Below are 12,227 nucleotides of genomic sequence, written 5' to 3'. Positions count from 1 at the left end.
TCCTTACGGCTGCGTTTGTTTCATGTTTGTTTATACTGGGTGGGTTGGTTCTTTTTTTGCTAGTCTATACAAACACAATGCCACACTTATCCTGACACATTGCTGGCTTAGCAAAGCAGCACACCTGAGGAAGATCTGCCTTTAATCTGGTAGTAATTTGTCGATGTTGTTGTTGTTGCTGCAGCTCCTGGGGTGTGAACCACGTTTCCCCTGTCCACATAATGCACTCTGCAGAATATTCAGAGAGACCTAGTGGTCTGATCACTACGCCTGGGCTGTGATCGATGAGGACCTGCGCTCCCATGGGAGTCATGGGAAAGACCAGTTTGTTTACTCTGCACTTTCTCCAGGGTCCCGGTGGCAGTTTGATTTATACTTTGCTGGTTTGCACCATAAGCTTGTTATTCAGAGCCCGGCTAGGCCCGAATCGTCCACTTCATTCTTAGGCATCCAATGCATTTTAATGCAGAAAAGAAAATTGGCTCCAGATCTGACAGTTGGTTTGACCCTGCGATGGGAGCAAAGAGCAAAAGGGTGAAGCTGGAAGAGAAATCAGACATTTTGTTTGGAGAATGAGATGTGAGCTGAGCCCTGAGAGTTTTTCCATCCGACCCTTTCCTCCCCTTTCCTCCCCCTCCTCGTTCCGCCTCTTCATCCCTTGCTCCAATAAATACAGTTTGCACTCTTCATAGGGGCCCAGGACTAACTGTGCAGAGCAGGAGGGATGAGAAAGGGCCTTTTCTAATGCTTTTTTTCTGAGACTGTAATGTATGCAAATCTCAATTAAGACCTCCTGTGCCCTCATTAGGCCTTTCAGTGGGGCTTAGGAAAAAGGGGGGGGGTTAATTAAAACCCATCTCCAGCAATGAGGCTGTTGGTTGCTCTCAGAGTACCACTAGGAGAGTGATCAATACCTAAGCATATCATTATGATTTAGAGGAGGTGTTAAACCATAGCTCTAAATCAATTTCCCTGGGTCTGGGGAGGAAAGGAGGAGAGGAAAAATAATAAGCCCTCAGGCTGGTGAGGGGAGGAAATGTTCTCATTCTGTGTTAGCTCGCTCCCGCAGCAGACAAAGACCGCCTTCACATCTTTAGTATTGTTCAATTTTATTGTCACGGCAACTTACACAAGCCCACAATGAGACAAAAAACTTTCTCTGGAGCTCACAGCACATTGAAATTAGAAGCAGGAGGAAAAACAAAGCAGTGCAGGCACACCACAATAAAAGAAAACTAGAGTAGAAAAAGATATGGGTCATGACTTTCTTATTCGCATGACTGCTATACTTTTGTATGAAATAATAATTTGCAGCAACCAATTGAGAGTTTTGTTAAAGACATTGGTTTGGAGAGATTGTGGTTTATTTCACCTGAAAATGGGGAATTTCCGAGTGAAAGGGGTGAAAGGGTCAAGGCTGAATTACATCTGAGCGACAGCAGAGCCCCTTCAAAGACGGACAGGAATCAAAGCTGGCGTCGATCACAACCCAGGCTTCACCGCCGTCTCAGGGAAGCAGAGAGATCACCCAAAGGAGCCATCTGACAGCACATCAGGCATTGGGAAGACTGCCTGAAGATTATGAGATTACATCTGACGGACGTGCTGCAAAGTACAGACAAAGAGAAGTGAAAAGAAGGCGTTTAAACTTTTTTTTGTTTTCAATTAAAGGTGATGGTGTCTTGCTGCCTCGTTGTGTAAACCTATTTACAATTCCTCAGAGAAGTTGCTTTCTAATCCGCTTGTTTCTCAGCCTCAATCCTGGCTATCACTATGGGAGAGCAAATTAATAATCACAACTACAAAGCAAAGAGTGCCGGTTCGTTTCTGCCAAATAATTAATTTTCTTCTTTCACTGAGACTGCAATTATAGCTGCCCCACAGATTTTTTCCTACTTCAGTTTTTGCAGAATATGTAGAGATGAATCCTTAGACAATTCCTGTCCTCCCTGAGGGGGAAGCGTGTTCATTTCTAGTTTGGTAGGTTAAACAAAAAAAGGCCTCAATGAAGGTTTTGTGGTGCATCAGATATATATAGGTATACAGGGTCATGGATACTGAGGCACCCATGTTGTCTCTTAATGCAGGGGAGGCATTCTTCATTAACCAGGAGTGCCTCCAGGACGGGCCCTCATCAGGTAAAGTGTGTTTATGTCAGATAGAGGAGAGCACAGGGCTCCTGCCTCTCATTACATTAAGAAGCTCCATGGTAAAGGCCATGCATTGTCGGTTAATGCGCATGGAGCCCAGTCAGGGCTCATATCCTTAAAATGCTCTGAGATAGACAGCCCCCCCTGTGTCACACTAAACCCAGAGACCCCATCTGTCCAGAGACAGGAAGTGCTGATGGGGAATCAGGCCTTGTGACTGTGAAAGCGCTTTTTAAAATTACATAAGTTGTCACGGTGTGTGGTGAGATGAGATGTGTCAGGTTGGGTTGACATTTGTAGCCCAAACTTGTAGTTACTTAGGGATTGCTGAGAGACTATAGCTGGTACGGTGCGCCTGAGGGGATAATACAAGGATTTTCAGCTGAAATTGGACCAAATGAACTGACAGGCCTGCATGTGTGTGTGTTGTATGTTTGAGTGGCAGAACTCATTAAAAATGTGAGCAGGTTTTTTTTTTGGCGAGTATTATTTTTTTGGCAGTTTCATCTGAATGCATATCCAGAGCTCAGGAGAACGGGAATACTGTGAGCATTTGGCAGGATTCATTAAGTGGCACGTTTTCATGTTTATGTTGTTTTCTTCCAGGGGCAGGGAGAGGCTTCAGCTCGGGGGACGACCATGGAGGGGGACTGTCTCAGCTGCATCAAGTACCTCATGTTTGTCTTCAATTTCCTTATCTTTGTAAGTATTTTTCATCTCTTTCTCAAAGACACTTAATCTGGCTATCTGTGAAGTTAGCGTCAATCTAATGATTTGAGATGGGCTTCTGGCTGCCCCCTGCCCGACTGACTAATGGAGCCACATTTGCATTTCATTAGACGGAGGCAATCTTGATTCTATCAAATTCTCTTTTGATTAGATTTTAGTGTGGTGACACACATCTGAGGCACGGTGTGCCACGAAGAGTATGTGACTGGCACCTGAGTTTATCAGTCTTGATCAGACAATCAAGAGTAATCCTGTTAGTCTGAGCCTGCGAAGGGGGGGAGGGTCTGAGTAAGAAGGTTTGTCTCTTTTCCTGCTTTATTAAGCGCAACCAAACCGTTTAGAGACTCCACTCAAAGGCGGTTGTTCAAGGCCGGGGTAATAATGCAACCAACAGACCAAAGAATGAACTTGGCTGTTAGAATCACTCAATAACAACCACTGTTTTTACTGACGTCCTTTGTTTCTCCCTAATGCATTTCACATTCATGGAACACAACCTTTTTTTTTAGTAATGACTATAATGATAACCTTGGACAATATGGCTCCTTTCATAACATATAATGCATCTCATAGTGCTTAAAAAGAGAAAAAAATCAACACAAATATTTAAATACAGGAGCGAAACAAGTATTGAAAAAAATAAGATAAAATCTTGAGATTAAAAAAAGGGATACTACTAGTAATTAGAAGAAGATGATAATGTTAAAAAACAATTTTAACATTAAAATCGTAAAGACAAGTATTAGAAATATAGAAAAACATTTCACATATTAACAATGATGTCGAATTTATTAAAAGCAAGATCATAAAAATAAGTTTGAACTGTTTCCTAACTATGAACACAAGTTGCTTGTCTTATTTGCTCCAAACCTTTGGTGTTCAACAACAATAAGCTGCATCACAGTACTCTTGGTACATTAAGCAAGCCAGCGCTAAACGACCCAACTGATTGCGCTGCCTCATGTCGCAGGTGTCTCGGCCAAAAAGCTGCACCTGAACACACCACAAAGACTACAGCCAACGGCCAACTTGCATGTACTGTGCCTGCGTGACAGAAGATAAATCTCCATAGTAGCAGGTGGAGGAAGTCTGTTTTTGTCATTCAAAAAGGGAAACCGGAAGACCGATAGGATGCATTCAAGACGCTAGTTAGCCAGTTAACACATTAACAACACAACCTGATGTTGAACGAAAATGAAAGAATGATATTTACTTTGCGCTAACGAACAATAACACAAACAGTTACGAATTGTTTCTGCAAAGAGCTCTACCGCTAAAAAAAAATATTTTTCACTGATATAACAAATTTGTTTCGCTCACTGCTCACCGACAGCCCGACATTGACCGACAGCCGACTGTTGGCTTGGTGTGTCAGGGCTCTGAGGGAGCAGTTTGGAACATGCTCGGATATGCAGGCAGACAGATGCGAAGGTGCAAAACCACTTATGGCCTTAAAAACAAGTAAAAGCATTTTTTTTTACAGGTTGCCAGTGTAATAATGTTAGACTATGAATGTTTTTTACAGTAGTCTAGGTAAGCAAATACAAAGGCATGGGTCAGCTTTTTAGCATCTTCCAAAGAGAGGTAGGGTCTATTTCTTGTTGATATGTAATTTAAAGTTGAGCTTGTAGTGAAAAACAACACCCAGGTTTTATAATTCAGTCTTATTCTGTAGAGCCAGATTTCCAAGTTTGCTTAATATAACTTCTGTCTGTACATTTAAAGAATTTCTGTTTAAATTTCATTTAATTGAGGGAAATTATTACTCATCTACTGCACAATGATGGAGAGGCAGGTTATCAAGGGGCTTAGAGCATCAGTGTCATCTGGCGCTACAGATAAATATAACTCAGTGTCATCAGCATAACAATGAAAATTGACTCCTCCGCTCATCACACCATAACCTCTGCCTCCGACGTGAAGTGACGTTCATTTGCTGAAGCTCAGGTCTCTCCTTCCTGTGACAGGAAGAAGGGGATTGTAGTTGAAGTGTGTGTGAGGCTCAGATCTCTTCCACCCCCTACCTCCATACCTTCTTTTCTTAATCACATGAGTCACCCCACGGTGGCTGCAGATAGGGTTTTAGTGAAAGGGAGGATGGGAGAGGATGGAGGCAGCAGAGCCGTGCATTTCTTTAGCAGGTTGGGGGGAGTAGTTGAAGCAGGGGAGACATCTCCACCCACCCCCCACTGAGGCTTTATAGCACTGTAGATATCCAGCCATTTATCTACCCTCAACTCTTATCCCCAGCCTTTCAAAGATTTGCATTACCAGCATGTTTTCCTGGGAAAAAAAGCACAAATTTATTTTCCATTATATGACATCTTGTTGAATGTTGCGTGTGCCACTGGGGATACACTGAGTTCCCATTAATTTTTAAAATGCAGCCAATTTCTGTTTTGTCTAACTCGTGTCTTTCTTTTCTCCATCAGCTGGGGGGCTCTTTCCTCCTGGGAGTGGGAGTGTGGGTACTGGTGGACCCCACAGGGTTCAGGGAAATTGTAGCAGCCAACCCCTTGCTGTTCACTGGTGTCTACATCATCCTGGGTATGGGAGGCATGCTCTTCCTTCTGGGCTTCCTGGGCTGCTGTGGAGCCATCCGTGAAAACAAGTGTCTGCTCCTCTTTGTGAGTCGGCTGACAAATTCAAAATGTAGTTGTGTCACTGATCTTGTTTGTGTGCATATATGTTGATTATTCTGTCTGTCAGTTTTTTGGACTGTCATGCTTGAAACAGAAAGCCAAAAGAGCAAAATGCCCTTCTATTTGCCTTCGTGCCGCACGCCTCATGCATAGTTAATGCTGAGTGAAGCGGGCACAGCCAGAATGTGATTTTTACTGACTGACATGCACATTTTCTGCCACTCATCCACCTTGTCTTACTCTCTCTTTCTCTTTGCCCTCTGTCTTTTGTCTTACTACAGTTCTTCATGCTCATCCTCCTCATCTTCTTAGCAGAGCTGGCCGCTGCCATCCTGGCTTTCATATTCCGGGAGCATGTAAGTTACCTCTATCAGGGTTGGGCCAGTGTAAAAATGTTCAAACCACCTTGACATTTAGCCAAACACCAGATCAAACCGGAATACCAAATTATACCTGGTGTCCATCTTACATCAGCTCCTGAGTGGAAAAAAATGACTCCACATCCCAACAGCATAAGATATCTGTTTATCCCATCACATATCATTGGAGCTCTCTGTAATCACTGCATCTGTTAAACCTTTGAAACCTGAAGCGACATCACTTTTCTTGTGCTGGTTTCAGACACATTTCTCAAGTCTTTAAATATGCACTTCTGTGACATGTAAATATGATCTTTTCGCTCCAGATCAGACTTACCCACTTAAAAGGTGGATGATGGGGGTAGGGGTGAGGACCCAATGGCATGGTGGGTAGAGCAGGTATCCCATATATAAAGGCAATGTCCTTGCCACAGCGTCCAGGGTTCAATTCCAGCCTGCAGCCCCTTGCTGCATGTCATCCCTCCTCTTCCTCACCCCTTCACATTTAGACTGTCCTAATAAATCTAATCTAAATCTAATAAAGGCAAAAAGCCAAAAAAAAAGGTGGGTGAGTAGCCCACTTGCTATCTTCCTACATTTGTAATGTTACTTTTTTAAATAGAAAACACACGTTTATGTCGTGATATGAACAGGAAATGACATACGATATAGCCAACAGCAAGTAGCCTAGCTTGTTATTAACAATGGTCATTTAGCTTACCAGAAATTTTCAGATACCTAGCAGACTACTTCCAGCCAGCCTTTTTCGTATTTAGGTTTTTGTAGAAAAATAAGGAGGTGTCATGTAAATAATTCCTCATCTTAACTTCATGCATCAGCCGTTCCACATCCATTGCGGTGCTTTCAAAGCAAGCAACAGGAATAAAAGGAAACAGGGACAAAAATTCAGCTTACAACGACATCACTGTGTCAGTCGCAGTTATTTATGATGCCTCTTTCATTGGCTTTAAATTCAAAATGTTTCCATACAGATGCAGTTTCAGTTTTCTTGAGACACTAACTCTGCCATGTCTCGTCTCATTACCCAAAAAACACATACATTTTTAGTAAACAAACACGTCCTGTGCTGCTCTGCCCCTCCCATTTCTACTGATCTCCTTCATGTTGCTGGTGCTTGGCTTGAAACTGAATTGCACACAGCCTGTCGGACATTAGTGGCTCAATTAGTCCGTTTATAAACATACTGTTTTATTAATCACATTGTCATGTTGCTTGTTGACACTAAGTTGGATTTAGCAACGCAACACCGTCAGCACAGGTTGCTGATTTAGACTACTCTTTAATTGGCCAGAATGTGTCATAATATCAAACCGGTTTGAGCTCGTACACCAGAAAACTACCCAACTCTAGCCTCAGTATTCACCTCATCAGTGCAGTTTCCCATAAAATGATACCCAGCCCTTGTGTCCAGTGAAGGAAACCGGTATAATCCCTGTGGTGACACTAACCTGTGCTCTGTTGTTTCTAGCTGACCAGAGAGTACTTCACCAAGGAGCTGAAGAGACATTATCAGGGCTACAACAACACTGACGTCTTCACCTCCACATGGAATGCCATCATGACTACAGTAAGGCCACAGCACACATGGCAAAGAGCTTACACACTGTAGCTTTTACCAACTCATTGCTTTCACCAACAGTCTGTGGAAACAGGAAGGGTTTGCAGCCTGGCGTCAGGGGGCTATATTTTATAGATAAAATCCTAGACATTTAGGTCAATATTCATGCTGGATTGGTGCACGCACACAGCGGACCACAGGCCAGTGCACAAACAAGCACTCAGAAATAAGGGCTTCTTCCCCTATTCTCTCCTCTCCTCCCACCAGTTTGACTGCTGTGGGGTGAACAGCCCAGAGGATTTTAAGGACAGCCTGTTCAGGATGATGAACCAAGAGGTGGTGCCACAAGCCTGCTGCCAGCGTGCCAGTCAGACCGCGGAGTTGGCCTATATCAGCCATCAGTGCTTAACAGGCAATATGATGTTCCGCAATAACAAGGTAACTTCTGACATCCACCAAGACACCCTCTCTCTCCCTTGCCCTCTCTCCTTCTCCTTCCTTCCAAACCACCTCCAGGCTTAATTAGAGCTGGAGACAGTTGAGGGGTGACATCCAGGGACTCGCTTACTCCTCCATGGCTGATTAGTGCTTCTGGGTGTCATGGGAGGCCATCCTACTATGTGCTGTAGTGTGGAGACACCAGTGTATGTATGAATCTGAGCCTGTGTGTGTGTGTTGGTGTATATAGTGGTTAAATCTTTGTGGAGCATGCATGTGTGCAAAAATAGAGGATAATGAGTGTATATGTGAAAATTAGCTGTGCTTCACAGTTACACACACATGCACACACACACACACACACCCACATCCCTGCTTCCATGTGTGTAAAGAAAGCCTTGGAGTGAAATGTAATTACAGTGAAAGCTGATAGGAAGAGGTTTTTACCACACTCTCCACCTGTTGTTTTTTTTCAAACCACTAGAACAATGCGAGATGCCCACAATGTGTGTGTGTCTCTCTGTTCATTCACACAAAGAGCCCTCATTAAAAGGCAGTGAGGCTGGAGGCCCTGCTTCCCACTCATTCAACCAGCCTTTTGTTCAGAGCCTCACTCGATTAAAGCTGTGATGTTACTTTAATTGTCTTGGTAATTCTGCAAGTTTATAGCCTATTGATTCTCTGCTGAGCGTCAATGTCTTTGTGTGTCCGCAGGGCTGTTACTCCGCAGTAGTTGACTACTTTGAACTGTACATCTACGTGGCTGGAGCGCTGGCCATTGTGGTGCTGACCATTGAGGTATGAAGGATTTTCATTTCAGTTTAATCGTCACAAATGCAGCATTTTCTTTGTCTCTCCAGTGATGTGAATATTTATTTCAGAAATTAGTGATTCTACATTGAGCTGAGGATGTTTGCCTCAGTGTGTGCGGTGTTATTTGAAAGCATGGCAAGATCTCCATCTAGTGGTGAGACTGGATGCTACAGGAACATAGATTTGACTTTACAGTTGGTTATAAGCATGTTTCTCTGTGCTAAGCTCACTTTTACTACTGTACAGAACACTGAATTTTTTCTCCCTAAATGAACACAGTGTCACTAATAACACAATGACTGAAAAAAAACAGCATTACAATATGTATCGCTTTCCATTTAAAGTAGCTTTATTCATTTATTTAAAAAATTGTTTCTAATTGTTCATAAACCAAGATAATAAAATGAATTGTGCTACACGTGTGCATGCATGTGTATGTGTTACAGAAACTAATGAGAAATATTGCAGTATGTCTCAATATGCAAAGTAATGCCAGTAATGTCATACAAAACAGTATATTGTAGCCTATATTCATCACTATACATATATGTGAAGGACAGCAAAATCTAACCGCTAGAATATATGTTGGCATTGTTCATTTTTGTAAACCAAGGGTATATTAGATTTGTAAGTTATTGTGTAGCAGATACATCAAATTTTACTGTTTCTTTATGTTTCAACAGTGCTGTGGTTAATGTTTGGTTATGTTTAGGCACATGAATCACTTGGTCATGGTCAGTAAAAGATTATCCTTTAAAAAAAGAAAATACCCAGTTTTAGTGGCACAATCCAAACTGGAAACGCAGTGATGTATCTGTAAAAAAACAATCACTTTTCGTGGTACTATCATAGCAGGAAATGCAGCGATGTTTCGGGAAAAACAATCACTTTTCTTGGCACTCTTCGGGAAGGAAACTCTGATCTGATCGTACTGTAATGACTGTTAAATCATCCTGGAAAACCAATAGTAAGGGATTTGAATAGTAAGAACACCTGCTTTTTGTGGCACTATCCCCGGTGGAAACACCCATCTCGCTAAAAAATCATCTGGTATTGTTATTTGTTGGTCTCGATCAGTGGTCTGCAGCTTGGCAGGCATCTCGCCAAGGAATTACGCCATCCATTATCTCCTCCACCTCCCAATGACGAAGTCAGCTCACATACTACATCACTAGAAACGTTAATAATATGATACGTATGAAACGTACAAATCGAATGTATTTGTGGTTTGCAGAAACAAACAATGCCAAATCTTTCTTTCAGATATAGATACAATATTATATAGCCAAGTTAGTGGTTAATGTTTTTTATTCTTCCATGTTTTGTCAGTGTAGATGTTGCAGTCTAATTTACAGTAATGAGTCGTAATTAGTACTGGTCGACTGTAAATGTGATGGTTGAGTTTGAGTGAGAAAACAATTAATGAAATCTAAAAAATGTGGTCATTCAATGCATTTTGTTGCAAAACATCAACAATGTATCTGCTTTAATCCACACTGACTGCTGTTGTGTAAAGAAGGAAATGTATATAACCAACTGTAAAAATGATAGCAATCCGGAGTTGGAATGATATGCTGCTGTTCAAGTATCACATGCTTGTCATAATTTTGTTAAAAATAATCTATGTCTTCTTCCCGTGTTCTGATCATTTCCTTTTTATTTTTCCTTCAGCTCTTCGCCATGGTCTTTGCGATGTGTCTCTTCAGGGGAATCCAGTAGAGCTGCTCCATCTGTGAACTTCTTTTTTTTAAAAAGGGAATTCAGGAGAAAAGAACAAAAATGGACACTTGTAAATTTGTTGATCTCTTTTTTCTATTGGCTAATTGGTAGAAAAACCAACTCTTAAACTCTTGTACTTCACAGCTGGACTTTTGAGGTACTGGGTAGCAAAAAAAACCAACACATTCACACACAAACACACACACACTCATATGTAAACCATAGAGAAAGTGGGAGATCAGAGACAAAACTGATGTAAAAAGATTTGTGTGTAAAGTGGAAACAGTAATTTTTTTTGGACCAGGTCTAGCACAGACTGGGTGTAACGTGGACCAGGCATGAGGACCAGGTGAAGCCTGAGCAGAAGGCACTGCACTGACTTTTGGATGAAGAATATTTATATTAAGTAAAGTTGGCTTAACTGTAAAAAAAAATGTGTTTTATGTACACTTTGGCTGTTTCCCTTTTCCTGCTCATACTGTATACTGTAACACACTCCCTCTCTCCATTCGCCTTTTTTACAGCCACTCTTCTTTAATGCTGTATTATACAAGCTCTGTGTGTGTGTGCGTGTGTGTGTGTGTACATACTGGACGCTCTTTTTTGAATGTGTATGGACTAGTTTGTGAGCATGTGAGCTTGTGGCTCTTCATGACCCTCTCCCGAGCTTGAAAGCCAACCTCTGATTCTTTTTCTATTTGTATGGTGATGTTTATTGCAGTAGTGGTTATAATGTGGTTTTAGGTGGTGAAATGTATGTGTATGCATTTGTATTAGATCCTTGAAAAGTCAATGACATAAATGGCATTCTAAATGACCATCCTTGTCTTTTGCTTTCTTAAAGTGGTTGCACAATCACAGAATGAATTGCTAAGTTTTTAAAGAACAACTTAAAGATGTTTTTTCCTTGCATCTGACCCCATGATAAAATCAATTTTCTAGTTAAACTACACAACCAAGTTATTTATCAGAATAGTCAGAATAGACAGTTCTCTGCGGCCTTGGCCATTATTCTCTTTTAATAAATCAACAACAAAGCATTCATCTTTCTTTCACCTTTTTGACATTTAAGGTATTGAAACACAAAAGATGGATGCTTCATTTATTGATGAGCCGAAGCATAATAAAGTGTGTGTAGGGTCCACATATGGCTCTCGGTGTTATTGTGATAATGGGCTCAATTTCACCTCAAATGCATTAGTGTATTGATTTTTTTTTTCTTCCTGCAAGAAAAATCCATGAGAAGTGTGAACAACATACTGGAAAAATGAATAAGGTCAAGTTCATCCTGTGCGGATATGCCAGAACATGTGGTGCGGTAGGAGAATGCTAAGTAGAAAGTATACCCCCTGTTTGTCTTAACAAGGACTGGCTGCACAAAAGACACTTTCACTATGGCTTAGAGCCAGCAAATATGACTTCAGGTACACATCCCAGATTGTTTGTCGTAGGTACAAACCTGCCTATTTCTTGAATATGAACACTAATGTGTCAATTACGACCCTAAACAAACAACAGCAGCAAAAAAACACATATGTGACAGAGCTCCAGCTCCAGCTTTGTTCACTTTATTGGGGACATTTGTGTTTTGTGAAATAATTTAAGCTACAAATACATTTGACAAGAGAGAAAAACACTAAGGTGGAGAAGTAAATACAGGTTCCTGTGGTCTGCAACAACTCATCAGTTTGTGCACAACACTGGCACAACACCAGCGCCATTTAATTTCATAATGCAGCCTACATTTATTTATTTATTTGTCAGCAGATGTGACTGACTGCTGCAATGCTCTCAGCTC

The 12,227-nt window shown here is 41.5% G+C and overlaps 1 protein-coding gene across 1 annotated transcript in view; it reads left to right on the top strand.

Annotated features, from left to right (window-relative positions):
* tspan18b (tetraspanin 18b) overlaps nucleotides 1-11,247 on the top strand; it is a 41,342-nt gene extending 30,095 nt beyond the window's left edge. The window contains exons 3-9 of the mRNA XM_050073182.1: nucleotides 2,757-2,852; nucleotides 5,312-5,506; nucleotides 5,803-5,877; nucleotides 7,370-7,468; nucleotides 7,727-7,897; nucleotides 8,612-8,695; nucleotides 10,382-11,247. Coding sequence (XP_049929139.1) covers nucleotides 2,757-2,852; nucleotides 5,312-5,506; nucleotides 5,803-5,877; nucleotides 7,370-7,468; nucleotides 7,727-7,897; nucleotides 8,612-8,695; nucleotides 10,382-10,429 — 768 coding nt within the window. The 3' untranslated portion in view covers nucleotides 10,430-11,247. The remainder of the gene's footprint in view (nucleotides 1-2,756; nucleotides 2,853-5,311; nucleotides 5,507-5,802; nucleotides 5,878-7,369; nucleotides 7,469-7,726; nucleotides 7,898-8,611; nucleotides 8,696-10,381) is intronic.
* The last annotated feature ends 980 nt before the right edge of the window (nucleotides 11,248-12,227 follow it).

Source organism: Epinephelus moara, chromosome 20 (genome assembly GCF_006386435.1).
Source record: "Epinephelus moara isolate mb chromosome 20, YSFRI_EMoa_1.0, whole genome shotgun sequence".
Taxonomy (NCBI): domain Eukaryota; kingdom Metazoa; phylum Chordata; class Actinopteri; order Perciformes; family Serranidae; genus Epinephelus; species Epinephelus moara.
This window is presented reverse-complemented; position numbering and strand designations above follow the sequence as displayed.